General features: G+C 39.5%; 1 protein-coding gene across 1 annotated transcript in view; it reads right to left on the bottom strand.

The window, feature by feature from the left end:
• The window catches only part of ADAMTSL1 (ADAMTS like 1), a 391,268-nt gene that overhangs the window by 127,326 nt on the left and 244,662 nt on the right, over positions 1 to 19,280 (bottom strand). The window contains exon 5 of the mRNA XM_059492542.1: positions 14,160 to 14,396. Within this exon, the coding sequence (XP_059348525.1) occupies positions 14,160 to 14,396 (237 nt within the window). The remainder of the gene's footprint in view (positions 1 to 14,159; positions 14,397 to 19,280) is intronic.

Below are 19,280 nucleotides of genomic sequence, written 5' to 3' on the forward strand. Positions count from 1 at the left end.
TTAAATCCAGGTATGAGGTAACCAATTAAAAAAACCCCAGCATTTACTACTTTAAAGCATTTTTAACTTTATGAATCATCAGCTCACATGTTGCCATAGGCTATACCCGATCAAAGTTAATTTATAAACTGAGCAATCTGGAGCTAGGTCACAACTTGTGGAGGAAACCACCAGGAAAATCTCAGGTGCAAAAGGAAGTTAAATTATGGTTTGTTTCTTTTTTTGAGTTGGACAGCCATTACCAGTGTAAAGCATAAAAATATTTCTTCTGTTAAAATGCTGTGTCAAATGGAAGTATGAGCAAAGTGAAGTATGGAGACCTTTGTGATTTCTAAAATTTCTGTGGTATGTACAAAATGTATATTAACCTTACCGTATTTGGCTGTGTCTCAGATAACTTTATGCAATTAAAAGTTTTGATGAAATTAAATTAATTTCCTATTTGTTCCCAAGGTCTCTGCAGAGATTTTTTTCTTTACTGTGTTAGATTACCTGTCTAAATAGATATGCAGAGCTCTGGGAATATGGAATATTTTAATTAAAAAAAATTATAAGTGATTAACCAATGCCTGAAATAAAAAATATCCCCAAATTTCTTCTTTTTTCCTTCTCCTTCTCCTTCCCTCTTCCTCTTCCCATTACTTAGGGGAATTTTTCCATCTTTTGAAGGTAATTACATGCTCTAGAAAGACTGCTAGCATTTGAAATTGAGTTACTGATGCTTTAATATGAAAAACACTACTCCAGATCTCTTACATGAGGTTTCAGTAGCTCTTACATGAAAACGTTTTGCAGGCTGGACTTTTGTGACAGCAAAAGATCAGACAAGGAAATATTAAAGTGCTCCTAAAAAAAAATACACAGCTCATGAGAGCAATATCTTTTGCCTCTGAGTGAAAGAAACAGAAATTTGGCTGAGTTAAGAACATGTCATTTCCACAGCATTATTTTCACTGTCCATCAAGGCTGCAGAGAACTCATTGGAAAAGGTTATGGAATGGGTGAAAATATGTCACCACTCGCCAAAAATCTGCAAAGGGTTAACAAGGGTTTCTTCTTTCAGCATCCACCCATAGCGTGAACAAAACAAAGAGGGATGGTTTTAAAATGGCTGTAATCAGAGACGTTGAAGATGCAAGACACTAGGAGAGGCCAGCTACCAAGAAAAGTAGACTGACTTGGTCTGCAGAACTAGAAAAGTCGTGAAGACACTGACCTGTGGGCATGTTCACCTGACAAGAGGTGGCTGAGGACCTCATCATGGAAGTAAGCACCATGGAAGGCACTGCTTCATCAGCATGGTAAGCCAAGGAACTCCCATATACAGCTCAGAGTAATGGTTTGGGGGACATTTGTGAATCAGAAGTCTAGTGAGTATTTCACTCTGAAAAGCTTTGAAATGTCAACTCCTTGGTTTGAAGCTGGATCTAATGATGAAATAATGAAGTTTCTGTTGAATAGAAACTTCCCTTTCCAATGCATTCTAGTTCTGATCTCAGTATATCCTGGGGGGCTTAGGGAGATGAAGTCTTTTTCAATCCATAAAGGTCTGGGAAGGAAGCCCCCACTAGAAAGGAAAATGGATTACTACAACAAATTGTGCTTGGAAATGTTCTGAAGTAAGCAGTTTTCATACTCATTTCTATTACCTGTTAAGCTTCCTCCCCTTAAAGCGGGGTAATGAAGTACAGACTTTCCACACTGAAATCTTTTGAGTTTCAAGTTGCTGAAGTGCGGTCAGAGGCTTGAACCGCACATTGTTACTGCACAAAATGTCAGAAGCAGCTCCATTAAGTTCCCTGACTATCTAATCCAAACTCCATTAAAATCAAGAACATGTACTTATAAGTTTGATAAATTTTGGATGAAGCTCTTATGTGTTTCTAAAGGTGCTCCTATGAAACTCATTACTGCGGTAATTAAATGCCCTTAAAGCAGTAAAGGCAGATTTTGCAGAGCTCTGGATGTCTCTCAGTATATGGAAAATTTCAGCCAAGTAGTACCAGAGTGAGGAAATCACAGGTGAGTACCAACTGCCTGCCCAGACCTTCTTCATCACCTCTAAAGTGAGCTGACTTTTTATTCTCCTTATGGGTTTAGCATAGAAAGTCTAGCAACAAAAAGCCAGAATAATAACAGCTAATCCCTAGTTGGCCAAGCCTGTATTGTTTTCTGGCATAAGGTACCACAGCTCTGCTCAGAGGTAAAGATTCCATATTATATTTTAGGCTGAAGTCCCAGACTTCGTGCTGAGTTTGACTCTCCCCCCCGTCTTCCCCCCAGACCTCCCCCCTTACTCCACTTGACAGCTCACAGGCTGACAAAACAAAAATAAGGATATTCCTGACTCTGAGACACACAGAGAAATAGTTTTTACAGGATGCTGCAAGAAAAGAGATGGCTATCAACTTAGCAGATCAACTGCTTGCATGTCATTTAAAGGCATCAGGCTAAAAGTCCAACAACAGGAGTTGGAACTAACCACTGAGTGCGTGCATGAGTGTTATAAGTGCATGTGTTCCCCTTGTGGACTTGAACTCTGGCTCAGTTTAGCAGATTTTTCCAGAAACAAAACTGGACCAGCAATGACAGGTTCTGCTCCAGCCCTGCTAGTCTGGAAATGCCCTGAAGTAAGAAGTTTTCATAATAATTTCTATTCAGTATTAAGAAATCCTAGGCAGGAAATAATGTAATAAAGCAAGCTTGCAAATCCAGGCAATTATAAATAAATCTCTCTGTTTTTCAAGAGGCATGTCTGCAGTTCAAACGCAAGAAGTTCTGAGAATCTGAGAAAAAACAAAGTTGCCCTTCACATAGATACTAATGTGGGGCTCAATGTGGGACTTGTGTGGATTGTTACTGCTCAGTTGAAAAACGTTTTGGATCAGAGCCATCATTTCAACTGGGTTCAAAATCTTGCTTTACAGAATCAGCATGAAGAGCTGCTCTACTCTTCAAATTACTGGGGAGAGAACAAGCTTGAGCCTGTACAGCAAATTGGATCTGCGTTGGTGTCTGTGACAGGAGGACTTGCAGCTTCTGCTGATGAGCTATCTGCCCTTCAGCGCACCGACGCCTTTGAGATGACATTTTAGAGCCCCAGCATTTTCCTGGCATAGCCTCATGACATTATCCTGTCACAGGCAATCTTGAACAGCACCAGGCACGAGGCACGACTCCCTCAGGTCCCTAGGAATTCTGGTGGAGTTCCAACTATCATCAAAGACCATAAGATGATTTTCACAATGGCAAGGTAATTAGTAACTACGCTGGTAACAGTAGGACCAGTGGCATGCAATCAGTGTACTTGCTTGGTATTCAAAAGAAAGATACCTTGCAACTGTTCCGGCAGTGTGAAAGACATTTCAGTTACTTACGAGTACCCCAATTGTTAAATACAGCCATTGAAGTGGGTAAGATACACCTCCCAACACATGAAACATGGCTGGCCAGATTGTAGATTTGTTGCTGCTGGCTGCCTTATCTACCACTAATCCACTGCAACCAATCTGCAGATCCTGCTTGGTACCTGTCCCATCATTCTCAGGCAGCCAGAGCTCTCTGCTATTAATATATTTAAACAAAGACCCTTATGTAGCCTCACTCACCCAGAACAGCAATACCAACACAGGTGTTGGAAAATACCAACCATACATTGAGAATCAATGGTTCAGCCAAAGCTCTAGAAGCAAACAGCAAACACCCACCAGCAGAAGGAACTCTGGAGAAATTTATATTTCTTAATTTTCTCTCAGGGAAAAAGAAACATAAAATTGCTCTGAAGCCACCCTTCATTTAACAAATAGAAATTAAACTAATTTTAAAGCTGGCATGTCTAAATAAGGATTACAGATGCTCTAAAGTCTTGGGTGGGGAAAAGTTAACTTGTTACATACAAATTAATTAGGAGGAAACTTCCAAGATAAAAAAAAAAAAGATTGATTTTCTTCAGGTTTAGTCATTTTTAACCAACCCATTTTTTTTGTGTGGACCACCATAGGAGAGTCCACAGATACATGAACACAGCTCTCTGTAATTCATTCTCTGACGATACAGAAATCCAGAGGCTGCTGCTGTGTAAAAGGCAACATTTAAACAGAACTAACTTCCAAGAGTTTATAAACAGGCAAAAATAGGAAGAAAAGAAGCTTCTGTGATTATTCATATTCACTTACCATTTAATTTACACTTTGGTTTTCACTGTATTTAGGTTTACATACCCACACTGAGTTGGAGTAAAAATTAGTTTCTCCTCTATCCTTACATGCTTGTGTATTTCTTGAAGAAGGAGAAGAGAATGCCCTAACTTTGTTTTTTTTAGCTAGTGCTCTTTAGCAGATCATCACTGAAATACTTGCTTTTCTCCAGAAGAATGACATCTATTGTCTGGATATCTAGCAGTTCCGGGGGGAAGATTTATCAGTTTTTGAAGAATATTAAAACACTACACTTGTATTTCTGCTAAAAGACTAGAACAAAGTATCTCTGAGGAGGTGCTAACCTCTGTTTGTCCAGAAAGTAAAAAAATTGCTAACTCAGGGGAGGGGATTACTAATAGTGCAACTGAGGATTCTTTCGCGCCCAAAAAATAATCCCATTTCCCTTCCACTCTCTACCACAAAACTGTTCCTACCTGGCATGACGAGCAATTTAACCATTTGGCTACTACTCTTATGAATCATGGTTCTCCACCTCACTGCTTTCTGTGCACTGGAAACATGTCACAGTAGGGGAAAAGCTACCTCTTTTGCCTCAGAAAAACTGAAATTCATCAACAACAGAACAAAATTATGATTTGCTATCTGCAGAATATTCAAACGGCAATTCAGTCATTCAGCTCAACATAGGTTCAAAACATATGAACAACAAATCAAGAATTCATTACTTTCTGAAATATTACCTCTGCAGAAGACATCTAGGTTTCAAAGGACTATATAAAAAAAAAAAGGTTACAAACAGGAGGTAGAAATAGCTGACCTACACTATTTTCAGAAGACTGAAATCCCAGCACTATGTAAATACCTTGATATATTTTTCCATAAATAATTTCCTTTACACGACCTGATTTCTGTCATAGTCTTGGCAGAAGAAAAAGATTATTACTGGAAGTTGTCCTGGGGGACAAACCACTTCTAAAATAATACGGTTGGTGGAAACCAAAATGATGCTTGTTTGTAGAGAATTAATAAAACAAAGGCTGTTCATTTCTCTACCTTGCCATCAAACAGGTAAATAACAGCACTTTCAGTCCTTCTGTGTGAGTGAAAGACAGAAACACAGGTAAAAATCTCCTACTGGAAGTTCCTGTCTCAGAGTTTTCATAGTTAGATAACGTTTAAGTATAGAAAAAAGAGATCTTGTGAAAATCAACACACAATCCTCCTAGGTACCACTGCTAAAGGAGGACAAGAACAGTTGCTAATATTAGACCAATTATTGTTGCAGGGTAGAAAAATGCAGATCAGGGGTTAACATGGGGCAGGATAGACTCCTGGTGTTCTCATTCCCCAGAACTGCAGTTGACTTGAAAGGAAGGCATGCAAAGAAATCAGATCCCAAGCTAAGGAATGACTAGGAGCAGCAATGGGCCCAGCTGCAAATTCCTGCAGCTACATCCCAAGTGTATCCCACATGGAGAGTCAGGGGCCAAGGCAGGCTTGTAAGCTTTCGAGAGCCTGCTGAGGTGAACACCTAATCTTATTTTTACGTGTCTCATGCAGGTTTACTGTGCCAATGAGTAAATTTCCATACACCAGACTGTGTAACTACTGGTTTATCTAGAACCACAAAATAGAACCATGGACTAGTTTGGGTTGTAAGGGACCTCTAAAGTTCATCAAGGTCAACCCGCCAGCCACTGGCTGAACACAGAATCAAAAAAAGACCTCCAAGATCACCAAGTCTGACTTCTGATCAGGTCCAGGTAACTAGAGTTAGCTAAAGGTAACTAAGCTCGTGAGCTGACTTGAATTCACTGTGCAGCACAGCAAATAAACTCTTAGGAATCAATAAATCAGAATTTTTTAAAACCACCTTCAGTATTATGTGGAAGTAGATCTTTAAACAGAAATTAAATACTCTGTAAATAGTAAACATTAATATAAGCATTTGGGATGCAGCTTTTTTTAGCAAATAACCTGTAAAATTAAAAGAATGTAAAGGAGAAAGTTGTCCAGTTTTGTGAGAAGAAATGAAAGGCTGTTTTTGGTCCTAAACAACTTTTTTGTAATAATAAATTTAGTTAACAGCTTTCTTAGACATCTCCAGCTTTATAATCATTGGGTCTGATCCTACAATTAGAGCTATAATATGATTCGTCGTGCTATTCTACCATATAGATGAAGTAATTTTATGGTCTTTAATAAAAAGCCCCCAGCAATAACAGTAATAGTAATAATAACAATAATGAAAACATTCATACAATTAGAATTAGGCTTGGTTTATCAACAAAAAAATAGCTTTTCAAGTTTTATGTAGAAAGCAGAAAGCAAAAGTAGAACTCTTATCTTGCTTCTTCAGAGAAATTTAAGGAATCAATAGGTCTTACACTTCTACATGTACAAGAAGTCAGCTTTCCCAAATACATTTCTCATCAATTTCTTGGACTAGTATGACTGGTTTCAACTTTTCAGCCAAATGGTGCTGCCAATTGTAGCATCATTATTTTTTTTCTCAGAATTTTCTGCTAAAGTTTACTCTGTCTTTCATAGATCATGGCTACACTTTTTCCCTTTGATTGGAAACCTAACACTGTTTCATCCTTTCAGCAGATAGTTTATTCACGGACATTTTAAGTGTCTAACCTTCCAACATGAAAATGGTGCAGCTGTCACGATTTTCCACAGAGAAGAACTTATGTTGTGCTGAGCTATGGCTGAAATGTTTAAAGCAAACCCACAAATCATACACTTCACAGAAGCTAATGTGACATGTGGTCCCCTGGGATCCCTGGGATCCCTGGGCTGAAGAGGCTGAGAGGATAGCAGAAGACAAGGGTCACTCTGGCTGTGTAAGTACAAGAGACTACCCAGACTGAAAATGTCTTGTTCATGATTGTGACTTCAGGGAAGCAAAACTCATTTACACGAGGTGAGGATTTGGCCATGATATTGATGGGATATGCTTTTGGGAAACTACGCAATAATTCACTATTCGGCCACATTTTTAATGAAAACCATAAAAATTACCCCTGATCTGGTATTATACAGAAACAGATTCTGACATCTGTACTGGAGATAGACAAAGCCTTGAATAATCTTTGATCACCCATCAGAGGAAGCAAAGACTTTCTTGTTTTTCCTTGCCAGAGTTAAGAAAAAGAAGATTTTTCAGAATTCACACAAGCAGAAGGCAAAAATTATGTTGAGAGAGAACTAAGTATGAGGACTAAAATAACAGGAAGAACTGAAATGGATGAGGAAAACAGAAAAAAATCCAAAAAATAAACAGGAAGGAAGGAAGTGGCGGAAGGAAGGAAGGAAGTGGCGGAAGGAAGGAAGTGGCGGAAGTGGCGGAAGTGGCGGAAGGAAGGAAGGAAGTGTTGGAAGGAAGGAAGTGTCGGAAGGAAGGAAGGAAGGAAGTGTGGGAAGGAAGGAAGGAAGTGTCGGAAGGAAGGAAGTGTTGGAAGGAAGGAAGGAAGGAAGTGTGGGAAGGAAGTGTGGGAAGGAAGGAAGTGTGGGAAGGAAGGAAGTGTGGGAAGGAAGTGTGGGAAGGAAGTGTGGGAAGGAAGTGTCGGAAGGAAGGAAGGAAGAGGAAGGAAGTGTCGGAAGGAAGTGTCGGAAGGAAGTGTCGGAAGGAAGTGTCGGAAGGAAGGAAGTGTCGGAAGGAAGGAAGGAAGGAAGGAAGGAAGGAAGGAAGGAAGGAAGGAAGGAAGGAAGGAAGGAAGGAAGGAAGGAAGGAAGGAAGGAAGGAAGGAAGGAAGTGTCGGAAGGAAGTGTCGGAAGGAAGTGTCGGAAGGAAGTGTCGGAAGGAAGTGTCGGAAGGAAGGAAGGAAGGAAGGAAGGAAGGAAGGAAGGAAGGAAGGAAGGAAGGAAGGAAGGAAGGAAGGAAGGAAGGAAGGAAGGAAGGAAGGAAGGAAGGAAGTGTCGGAAGGAAGTGTCGGAAGGAAGGAAGGAAGTGTTGGAAGGAAGGAAGGAAGGAAGTGTCGGAAGGAAGGAAGTGTCGGAAGGAAGTGTCGGAAGGAAGGAAGGAAGTGTCGGAAGGAAGGAAGTGTCGGAAGGAAGTGTCGGAAGGAAGTGTCGGAAGGAAGTGTCGGAAGGAAGGAAGGAAGGAAGGAAGGAAGGAAGGAAGGAAGGAAGGAAGGAAGTGTCGGAAGGAAGTGTCGGAAGGAAGTGTTGGAAGGAAGTGTCGGAAGGAAGTGTCGGACGGAAGGAAGGAAGGAAGGAAGGAAGGAAGGAAGGAAGGAAGGAAGTGTCGGAAGGAAGTGTCGGAAGGAAGGAAGGAAGTGTCGGAAGGAAGTGTCGGAAGGAAGTGTCGGAAGGAAGTGTCGGAAGGAAGGAAGGAAGGAAGGAAGGAAGGAAGGAAGGAAGGAAGGAAGGAAGGAAGGAAGGAAGGAAGTGTCGGAAGGAAGGAAGTGTCGGAAGGAAGTGTCGGAAGGAAGTGTCGGAAGGAAGTGTCGGAAGGAAGGAAGGAAGTGTTGGAAGGAAGTGTCGGAAGGAAGTGTCGGAAGGAAGTGTCGGAAGGAAGGAAGTGTCGGAAGGAAGTGTCGGAAGGAAGGAAGGAAGTGTCGGAAGGAAGGAAGTGTCGGAAGGAAGTGTCGGAAGGAAGTGTCGGAAGGAAGTGTCGGAAGGAAGTGTCGGAAGGAAGGAAGGAAGTGTCGGAAGGAAGGAAGGAAGGAAGGAAGGAAGGAAGGAAGGAAGGAAGGAAGGAAGGAAGGAAGGAAGGAAGGAAGGAAGGAAGGAAGGAAGGAAGCACACAGCTGTATTTAAGCCTAACTTTGAGGAATCCAGCTTGGAGGATTTGTGCAGAGTAGTTAGGACATAGGTCATTAAGGTCTTATCTTTTTGCTGTGATAATGTGAAGTGTGATGACAAAGAATGAGCTTGATTTCAAAGACAAGGAGGAGCAGGGTGTTCCTGAAGGACTGTACCCTGTGGAAAGCGACCCACATTGGAGCAGTTTGTGAAGAGCTGCAGCTCACAAGATAGACTTATGCTGAAGAAGTTCATGGAGAACTGTCTCCCCTGGGAGAGATTTCACACTGAACAGGGGAATGATTCCTCTCCCTGAGCAGCGGCAGGAGCAATGTGTGATGAACTGATTGTAACCTCTGCCCCCCATCTCCCTTTATTGCTTACAGGGAGGAGGAAAAGGAAAGGAGGCAGAGGTAGGGGGAAGATGTTTTTTGAGATTTGTTTTACTTCTCTTCCTCTGATTTTTTATGGGCAATAAATTCAACTCATTTCCCCAAGTCTGTTTTGCCCATGATAGCAATCAGTGACTGACCTCTTGCATTCCTTATCTCAACCCATGAGCCTTCAGTTAAAATTTCTCTCCTGATATGGTTGCAGAGAGCAGCTTTGGTGGGTGCCTGGCATCCAGCCAGGATGAGCCCATCATTCTCCAACTTCGCACCTTCAACTGTTGCATGCAGAAATTGCTTAATACTCTCAAAACCATAAAAAAGGATTTGAAGTACAGGAATTTATTTTGAAAACAGGGGAAATTAAACTAGAAACTGGAAGTTTTAAATGTGTTGTCCTCAGTATACCCATTAATTCTATCTATAAAGACATTTCATAATGTGGAATTTCAAACCATTATTTCCCTAAAGACCATTCTATTGACTTCAGCATTGAGGTTCAAGCTAGTTGTAGTACACCAAAGGGGCACTACAACTGATGTAGTGTATTTATAAGCTGATGTAAACTCAAAATGAGACCCAAAGATCTGAGAAGTAATCTGTATTTCTTTAAAAAAAGGACGTAGAAAGGACACCCAAATTACAGAGATATCCATAGAGGAAGGCATTTAAAATTTTCATAAGGAGCAAGAAGATTATGAAGAACTAGAAGATATAACATTCTGAGTATTTTTGTTTGAGAAATGCTGTTGTTTGGTCTGTGACACGACAGAGAGAAAAAAAAATATGTTCAGACATTAATTCCTATTAATTTCTCAGGTGTTTCACACAAAGAAAAAAGGCAAGTTATACATCTCTTCATGGGGAAAATGCATTTACATAATATGGAAAGATCCATGTTTATATAATACAGAGAGAGGCAAAATGCTTGCAGCTTGCATGATTTCTGAGCTATCACAGTCATGGGTACTGGCCTATGCCTTGAAGTATATCTGAATCAGCTACTGATTAACTTCTCCAAAATTCTATCTCCATAAATAAAACTAAAAATATTTTTAAGAATCTCTAACCATACTCGTGGAATCAAAGATTCAGGGATACAGCCTGTTCTATACACAAATTTGGTTTTGCTTGCCCGGAATAGAATCAGACGTCTCTTCTAACTTATACTACTAAGTGGCCAGCAGGCAAAACAAAGGCTTCAGCTCAAAATCTCATAATTAAACAAAGACTCATAAATATGCAACTAAGGTACTGGTAGTCTTAAACCTCCAAACTGTATGAAAAACAAAGGATAAATATGAGAGAGAGATCTTAACATTTCCAAATACTGCACCTTTTTACAATTACATTCTTGTCAATGAGAGTGAAATCCATCACCTTTAAATCAGGAGTGAGTATTGAGGCACACAGAAGCAATACAATTAGCCTTTAATTTCAGTAATCTGAAGAACAGTTGGTGACCACACAATAGGCTATGGGTTGACCCAAGTCTTGCATAGAAAGAAATATATTCCTATTGTTAGTTAACATAATTAACACTGTTGTTTGACTTACTGGGAAAAATGCTCTATGTCAGCATACACTGATCTTAATGTCACTTTTACTAATTCAGGACTCTTGCACCTAATTAAATAAAGATATGTTTTATGTATAATATTGTAACTCAAGAACATCTCCTTGGTTACTATAATACTTGGATCAATGCAAGCGGATAGGAGGGTAAACTTAAAGTTGCTTTCAGTAGTTTTGCTCTGAGTAATCCAGAAAACATATTACTAACCTTCAACATAGTGCAACTGTTCCAAAGGACCTGTTATTATAGAATCATAGAATATGCTGAGTTGGAAAGGACCCATCTGGATCATCTAGTCCAACAGCTGTCACTGTGCAGGACATTCCAAATTTCAGAACATGTGCCTGAGAGCATTGTACAAATGCTTCCTAAGGTCAAACAGGCTGGTGCTGTGACCACTTTGCTGTTACAATGCCCCACCAACCTCTGGGTGAAGAATCTCTTTCCTTATGTCCAATTTAAACCTTCTGCTACTCAGCTTCATGCCATTTCCCAAAGTCCTGTTACTTGCCATGTGAGTGAAGAGATGGGTACTTCCTTTTCCCCTCCTGAGAATGTAGAAGGCCACAAAGAGATTTCCCAGGCTGAGCAGAAAAAGTAACCTGAGCCACTCCTCATACATCTTCCCCTCAAGGCCCTTCATAATCTCTGTGACCCTTTGGACACTCTCTAACAGTTTAGTATCTTATATTGTGACACTCCAAACCAGCCCCCAGCACGGGAGGTGAGGCTGCCCCAGCTCAGAGCAGAGCAGGACAATCCCCCCCTTGCCCAGCTGTGATGCTGTGCCTGATGCACCCCAGGACAGGGTTGGCCCTCCTGGCTGCCAGGGCACTGCTGACCCACGTTCAACTTGCCAGGACCCCCAGGTCCCTTTCCCCAGGGCTGCTCTGTTGCATCTCATTCTACAATCTGCATACCACGGTTGCTCGTACCAGGTGCAGAATCTGGTTCTTGCTGTTAAACTACATAAGAAATACACTTCACTTTTTAATCTTCAGGACCTTATATGAAAGATACATCCTAGGAGACTTCATTTTTTGCAGTCGTGACAAAACATATGTATATTAATGCAGTTGCCTGCCCCAAATCATGCCATTTCAGAGACATCTCATGAAAATGTTGCTTTTCTTCCAGGTTCATTATGAACTCTCACAAACTACTGAGACCCATGATTATTATGTTTACGTTATGTCAACCACTTTAGCTAAGTGGTAGCCTGCAGCTCTTACTGCAAATGAATAGAAATAATTTCTAAAATCACATTTTGTCTTGTCTGAAGTTTACATGCATTCTCTATAATTACAGAAATAAGTTTATTCACAAAAATGTTACAGAGAAAGAATGCCTCGCTGGTTCTTCTATAATTCTATGGTTTCCAAAACTTTTAAAATAACCTTTATAGAAGCAATGGAAGATCATTGCTTTAAAGGAAGCTCACCATTTATTATGGACAATTCCATTCTCTTTACCATTCTGGACTACTTATGTAGGACTAGCTATTGCTGTGATAGATGTAAAGCAATTTCTCTCCCATAGCATACAGTCAGGACAAATCTAATTATGGATTTTTTAATGCAGTACCTCTACTGTCGCAAAGGTATGACAGGCTAACAGGGATACACTGAGACAATAATATTTTGAGTTGATTTAAATTTAACGCACCCATTTTTCACTGTGAGGAATACAGCATGAGCATTCATAGTTTAATTTTTTTGGTCATCCTCAAAAATGCGGTAATTGTAAATATATGGCAAATTGGTTGAAGAAACTGAATGTTGAAGAACATGGCAACTATAAGGTCATTTATGCATTAAAAATTACACTACCATTTTAGGGTACATAAGAAAGAGTTAGTTTAACTAAAATTACACAGGGACACTACTGCTAGTATATTATATCTATTTTCAAGCCACAGAGAAATAACATCAGTGTTTATAGTTTTAGCAGTGCAGTTACCTTCAGACTTCCAAGTAAGAATGTCATGAGAATGCAAATGAGTTTGTTTCAGATACTTAGGAACTCTGTTTCTAAGGGAAAGTTTGATTGAGAAAAAGTATGCTTTATATTTGGACTAAGCCAAAAATCAGCCTGCTTCTAAATCCTAGGCCACTACATGCAAAAAACTTTGAATCTTCTTCCCATCCAGATTTTTGTGCTTCCAGTCAAGTTTTTAAAAGATTTGCAAACAGAAAACAAGACTAAAAATAGCCTGTTTCATTAGGCAATCTAGAAATTTGTGATGCATACCCTTGGTTTCGGTCAAGAGGTCTCGATGATTGCCTTCTTCAGAGCAGAAATGAGACTAATCCAGGAACTACCTACTCTATTTCATTTACTTAAGGAACTGCCAAACCCACCCCCCCCCCCCCCCAAGAAAAAAAAAAGCAGTTGAAAGCCAACTAGAAAGCCAACAACACATCAAGTTTACATAGATTTTAAGGTCACTGTGCAATGAAACATGAATCTACACTCAACTGTTTTTGAGACCTAGGTGTGCTCAGAACCTAACAGGGATGGTGAAAAAGTCCTCTCCTTCATCAACCAGCAGCCTACATGTAGTTTAGAAGAATAAAGTATGACATAGATAGAGCAAGTAATTTAACAGAAGCAATGATAGAGCATCAGTGTATAAATAAAAGCACCAAAGTAATAAAAACCAAATTAGGATGCAAATAAATTGATTGAATGACCAAGAGATCTCCACACACTGTGAAGGGAAGGGTCTAAAAGTCCCCATTTGTTACAAATTTTCATTGGTAACAAATAAGGAATGCTAACATCCAAGGAGATGTAGCAGCTTTCTTAGTCCTACAGGAAAAATGGCAGTATTTTTCACTTTAGTGCCTCATCTACTGCCATACAGGTTTCTGACTTACAGGGAGCAGTAATCCTCAAAGATAATGCAATTTGATTGATAGACCTTGAAAACTTTGATGTATCTAAGTTAAAAGCTACAACATTACTTTATACTTGGTGCTTCAAATCAGATATGCTACTGCAGCTATAGAGAACAGTTCAAAAGCATAATACAATCCTTCAAAAGAACCCCAAGGGAGCAGCATAAAGTGAGAAAATAATATTTGAGATTATACATGTCTCCCCCTTCCACCCCCTCCAAAAAACCCCAAAACCCAACAGTAAAAGAAATCTGAAACAGATTAATAAAATAAAGACCCTAAATTTACACAAGTATGGAGGAAGAGAGGGAGTGAGCATGTGAGAGAGATCTGAGGAGGGGAGTCGTGAGGAGAGGGGCTGAGGCAGGGCTTCTTTCCTTACTTGGCACAAGCCACTGATGCACATGTCCAGGGATTCAGTGTAGCACCGTGTCCCATCCAGAACTTTTGGCGCCAGCTCCACAACCAGAGCCGTTCCTCTGGCTTGGCACTTGAGTGAGCACGGGTTGTCAGGGTCATTAGAGACGGGGAGCCACTCGTACAACTGCCCTTGGTACTTGACATCGTTGTGAGCAGAGCACTGCTGGGCACGAAAATCACCTGCTTCTGGTGGGCAGTCCTGCAGAAAAGGAGGAAGAGAAGATGAGCAGGCCTCCTCAGGACCGCCAGTTGCAGTATCATGCAGCTGGCGGTGCTCCACAGCTGCCAGATGGAGACAGTTTCTGCTTAGACAAAAAACACACATAATTCAATAGATGATTATACCTTTCTTTCTTCTATCCATGAAAGTATTGAAAGAGCACAAAGACCATATGTAAATGGGAAATAAGAAATGCACTGTTCATGTCTTAACCACAGCCTTGTGGTTAAGCAAAAGAGGGTCACAATGCTCTTGCTGGAACTTATTCTACTTGTGCACATATATGGAGAAACATGTGTGCACAGCCACTCTGTTCCTGAAAGGTTTTACCCTTTGTTTGAGGAGAGAGAAAAAAGAACTATGTGATTCGATTCTTTATTTAAGCTCTTGCCACTAGCTTTTCTTCTTTTTGCCTCAGTGACATAAATCAATTGCTGGGGCAAAATGAATCAGAAACATTTGATACATATTTGCATTTCTTTCAGATAAGATTTAATAGCTCCCATAATCAGGGACTTCCAACTGAGAAGATCTTAAAAAAAACCCCTTTTTCTTAATTCTTCAGGAGACTGGTGAGTCATATAAATCTAACTCTGAAGTCAGTCTACCACCTTTGGATATGAAAGACATGGAGGCTGCATGTCACTTTGTGACATGAATGGATCATTTTTTATTATTAAAATCTAAAATAAAATCTGTGTTAAAAACTAAGCTTTCAAATCTCCTCTCAAAGGAACACGGCACAGTCTTGGCTATGAATTTGTCATTTGTAAGCCCTTGGCCTGAACCCAGGTTAGCCCTTCTGGCCTCTCATTCACTGTTGGAATGTGATTATGGCTATTTTATTTGAATGTTGAATAATCTTGGGTTGCAACATTTCAAACCTTTTTTGTTGTGGACTATACACACATACAAGCTGTGGCCTTAGCCGCAGATTGTAATCTAATGTTCTTTGTACCATGTGAGGAAATTTTCAATTAATTCACTTTGTGTTCGAGTCTGATGCACCCCAAAATTAAAGGGTCAAATCCCAGTCAAAAGTTCTGTGATCCAAGTAGAAGGCAATAGTTTTCCTGTTACAAAAGGTTCAATGGAGTAAGGCATAAGAGAAAAAATGATGTGGGTTAAATCTCTCCAGAGAAATATGTATCAAAGAGTAATAACCCAGAGCTCGTTTTTCCTTTTTGAAAGTGGAGGTTGAAAGTCAGAGCCTGTAACTGGTATTTTACTGCCGAAGAACTCAGTTTTTCTATCAATATAATACAGAAGATTAAAAAAAAAATTTCAAGTATTTCAGTTTGATTTTAAAATATAAAGAAAATCTGAGGGGCAATCAGGGTCTTTTTATGATCTGGGCAAACTTTTGTTACAACACAAAGTTCGGACACTGAAGCAAGCTGAAAAATATGTGGGGAATTCATTATTCCTCTACAGCTCTGTAATTAGAGAAAAAGTGGTCTTTATGGTCTGCTCTTTATACAAAGGATGAACAATAAGATGGTTACAGCTTGACCCAAGATCTGCTTTAGTTCTATTTTCAAACAAGAAAAGAAGAACACAGTGGCCTTATTTCCTACCACAAAATCTTCTGGTGCCTACCCTTCTGTGAATTTTTCTGTCTGCAAATGAATACAGTCAGGTCTATTGGTTTGGCAGATACCCAAGCCAAGGCTCGGTTGCAGAAATCCAAGCCAGCTCTCTACTTTGGCTCAAGCTTGGCTCTACCTTCAGAACTTCCTGGCTTGTAACAGCTTTATTTTTACAAAGAGAAAAGGGCCCAATAAAGCACACGACACACAGAATTCATAATCCTGCTTTGTAAAGAACTCAATACTATGTTTGTTGTGTTGGATTTTACTTCTTAATCAAAGAAATAAAAAACATTCCTCAACATAACAAGCCTTCAGGACAAAGCAGGTGACCAGGACTGATGTTAAATACTTCCAATCTTTGATAATGTGGTCAAAATAAAACAATGGATTTAAATAGCAGAGCTTGTGTTTAAAAAAGTTTTCATGTGAAACCTGAATCAATTAAGAATGCATGCAAGCAGTCAGAAACACAGACATACATACTTATTCTTGGCACAAAGATGTGACAAAGGGTTACAGCCTGGTGCAGAAACTTTTCTCCTGCTGAAATCCTGAATCCTAAATTTACCTGAAGGCATTGGAGATGTTTTTCCCTCATGAAGAATCTTTTCTTCTGCTTAAAAAGCACAAGTACTTGCATGTTCATGTATAATACCTATACAAGCTGTCTAATATTTTTTATGCCCAAATGGACAGTGTTGAGAAAATCTGTGGTCTGAATTCTGAACATTTCTCATTTTTAGAAGGAAGTCACTGAGACTGAAAATATAGGAACTGCACAAAACTTAGCACATCCACTTTTTTCTTCAACTTAAATTTACTATTTTTCATTTGTATTATATGTCAGTGGAGATCAGAGCCTCTTTGTGCTGACATTTGTGCAAACATATGATCAAAGCTCGATATAAGTTCTCAGCCTATAAATAAGTATTCTATTTGCTGAAACAGAAGATAAGGTAAAACCAGTGGGGTTTTTTGCATAAATTTTCAAGTAAATTGCTATTTTCTTCTAAACACTTTGCACACCTTTAGATAAGGCCACTTGCTGTTCTGAGGCAGTCTTGCTGCGCCTTATTTCTGCTGGCTCCTGGACAAGAGAAACTACAGACTAACTCCAAGAAGTTTTCTTGAAAAAGGTCAGCCTGCTTTTGGTACTTGCATGATGGTTTAGGGGAAGGGGACCCTCTATGGCTACCAGCTAGCACTGCTCCATTGGCCTAAGTGAAGTTACATATTGGTCCAGCCAAGGGTCTGATTCTGGGAGCTGTGTAACAGCTTCTTACACAGCTTGTCTACCTGCACAGCAGATTGACAGGCACTTTGAGACAGCCAGAAGCCATGGGCCAAGTCAGTGTAGCAGTGGGCACGAGGCAGTGCATCTCTGCACGGGCTATGCGGTTCTGTGAGGAATTTAGCTAACCACATCTGCATGGCCTGTGTTTGGCCTGCAGCATGTGGCAGCCCTGGTATCTGGCCTTAAAACTACTACAGTCCTGCTTCAGGTATTCCAATTTTGGTACTATAGCCAAGTCTTAACAGTTTTGTTTTCTTTTAGAAAATATCTATCGGCCCCTGCAGATATGAAGAACTGCTGCCATTGCACTCCTTGAAGAATCAGAAAGAACTAATAAACCTGAAAGTTTATTCTAGATCCATTTATCTTCAAACTTCCTATTCATGAAGACCTTTCAGGGATGAAAAAATTCTAGTGAATAGGAAACAACTGTTCCTCCTTTAATTCTGTGAGTCCTAGGTGGGTCTTTTATGGCTTTTAGCTCACAAAGGTTCATGAGCTATTACTGAAACACTGAGCCTGCGCTGGATACCTATAATCCCTATTCATCCCATCAGGTCAAGATTTCCTGTACAGCAATGAATATATATATAATTTTAAAGGTGATCAGAAACCCCTTTGATCTGTGAAACCCATTTTAAAATATACACAGGAGTTTCATCCTCACTTCTTAGGCATGTAATGTGGTCCATATTATTATGGCTTCATTTTCTTCCTCACATCGATTTTCTTTTTTTTTTTTTAAACTTGACCTCCTATTTTACCCTATTGTAATTCATAAGGTCCATGGAGTTTTGCCATGTTTGAATCCCATTCAAAACAATTTCCATTAATCAACAATCCACTGGAAAAGATAAGATGAATCCCAGATGTCCCTTGATGGTGATAGGTAGATCAGATTTCACGGGACAAAAGAGGGTCAGACTTTTTAAAGTTTACTTAGTGGGTGAAATGTAGAAGATCCTATCTAAGCAGTGATAGGTGGAAAGAGTTGAGGAACTTTAAAACAGTTTACAATATATGTGCTTGTATATTTGCAGAGGCCAAGAATGATTTACTATACCTGGAGCTCTTCCTCTGTACAAAAAATGACTAACAACTGGACTACTCTGTGCAGCATCTGACAGAACAGCTTATTGAACCAGTTCCATGAAGTACTCACGGTGTTGCAGCTGCACCAATTTCCCTACCAAGAAAGAAAACCTGAAGTCTTCAAGTAGGGACTTGTCTAAGACCAAATTAGAACTTTAGATAAAAACACAGGGACTTAGGAGATCCAGGGATTTAAGAGAAACTTCACTCAGCCTTGAAGCCTTGTTGAGCGCCCCGCTAGAACTACCTTTCTTGCTGCCAGATTTTTCAATAGCCTACTCCCATGAACTTGGAAATAACTTAGGGTCATACTTAGTTGTTTAGATTGAGAGGGGCTCATACTAAAGCTTTCTCTAAGAACCCCAAGACATTGCAATATCTGACAGAGACAAGCTTGAGAAAAATAATAGGAACAAAGAAAATGGGGAAATACCAGCAAATAAACATGGCATGGAGATGAGAGCTAAAATTGTCAGTGAAATATAAATGCAAAGTTCCACTAAAATCTGTCATTATAAATATTTATAAAATATTTTTTTCAGCAAAATAATGTCTTTTTTTGGAAGTATGATCCTATTTTGGTGAATAGTTCAATATGCAGTCTTCTGTGTAATTTTAATTTCTTTTTTTTGTCCATCTCTTTTAAGTATTAAAACAAGCATTTAAATTAGATACATTAAGTTTAATTTCAGCATGAAAACTTCCAAGACCTTCAGTCAAAAACTAATATAAATACATAATATTAAAGCATACTTTCCTAAAGGCATTGAGGGTGCCATATTATCAAAGAGCTCAAAAATGAGCTGTTCAAATTAAAAAAAAAAAACAAAATGTCAGAAATACTGAATTTAAAACTCTTATTTACCCAGAGTCCTGACAAGTCAT

The sequence above is a fragment of the Ammospiza nelsoni genome, chromosome Z, assembly GCF_027579445.1.
Source record: "Ammospiza nelsoni isolate bAmmNel1 chromosome Z, bAmmNel1.pri, whole genome shotgun sequence".
Lineage (NCBI taxonomy): Eukaryota > Metazoa > Chordata > Aves > Passeriformes > Passerellidae > Ammospiza > Ammospiza nelsoni.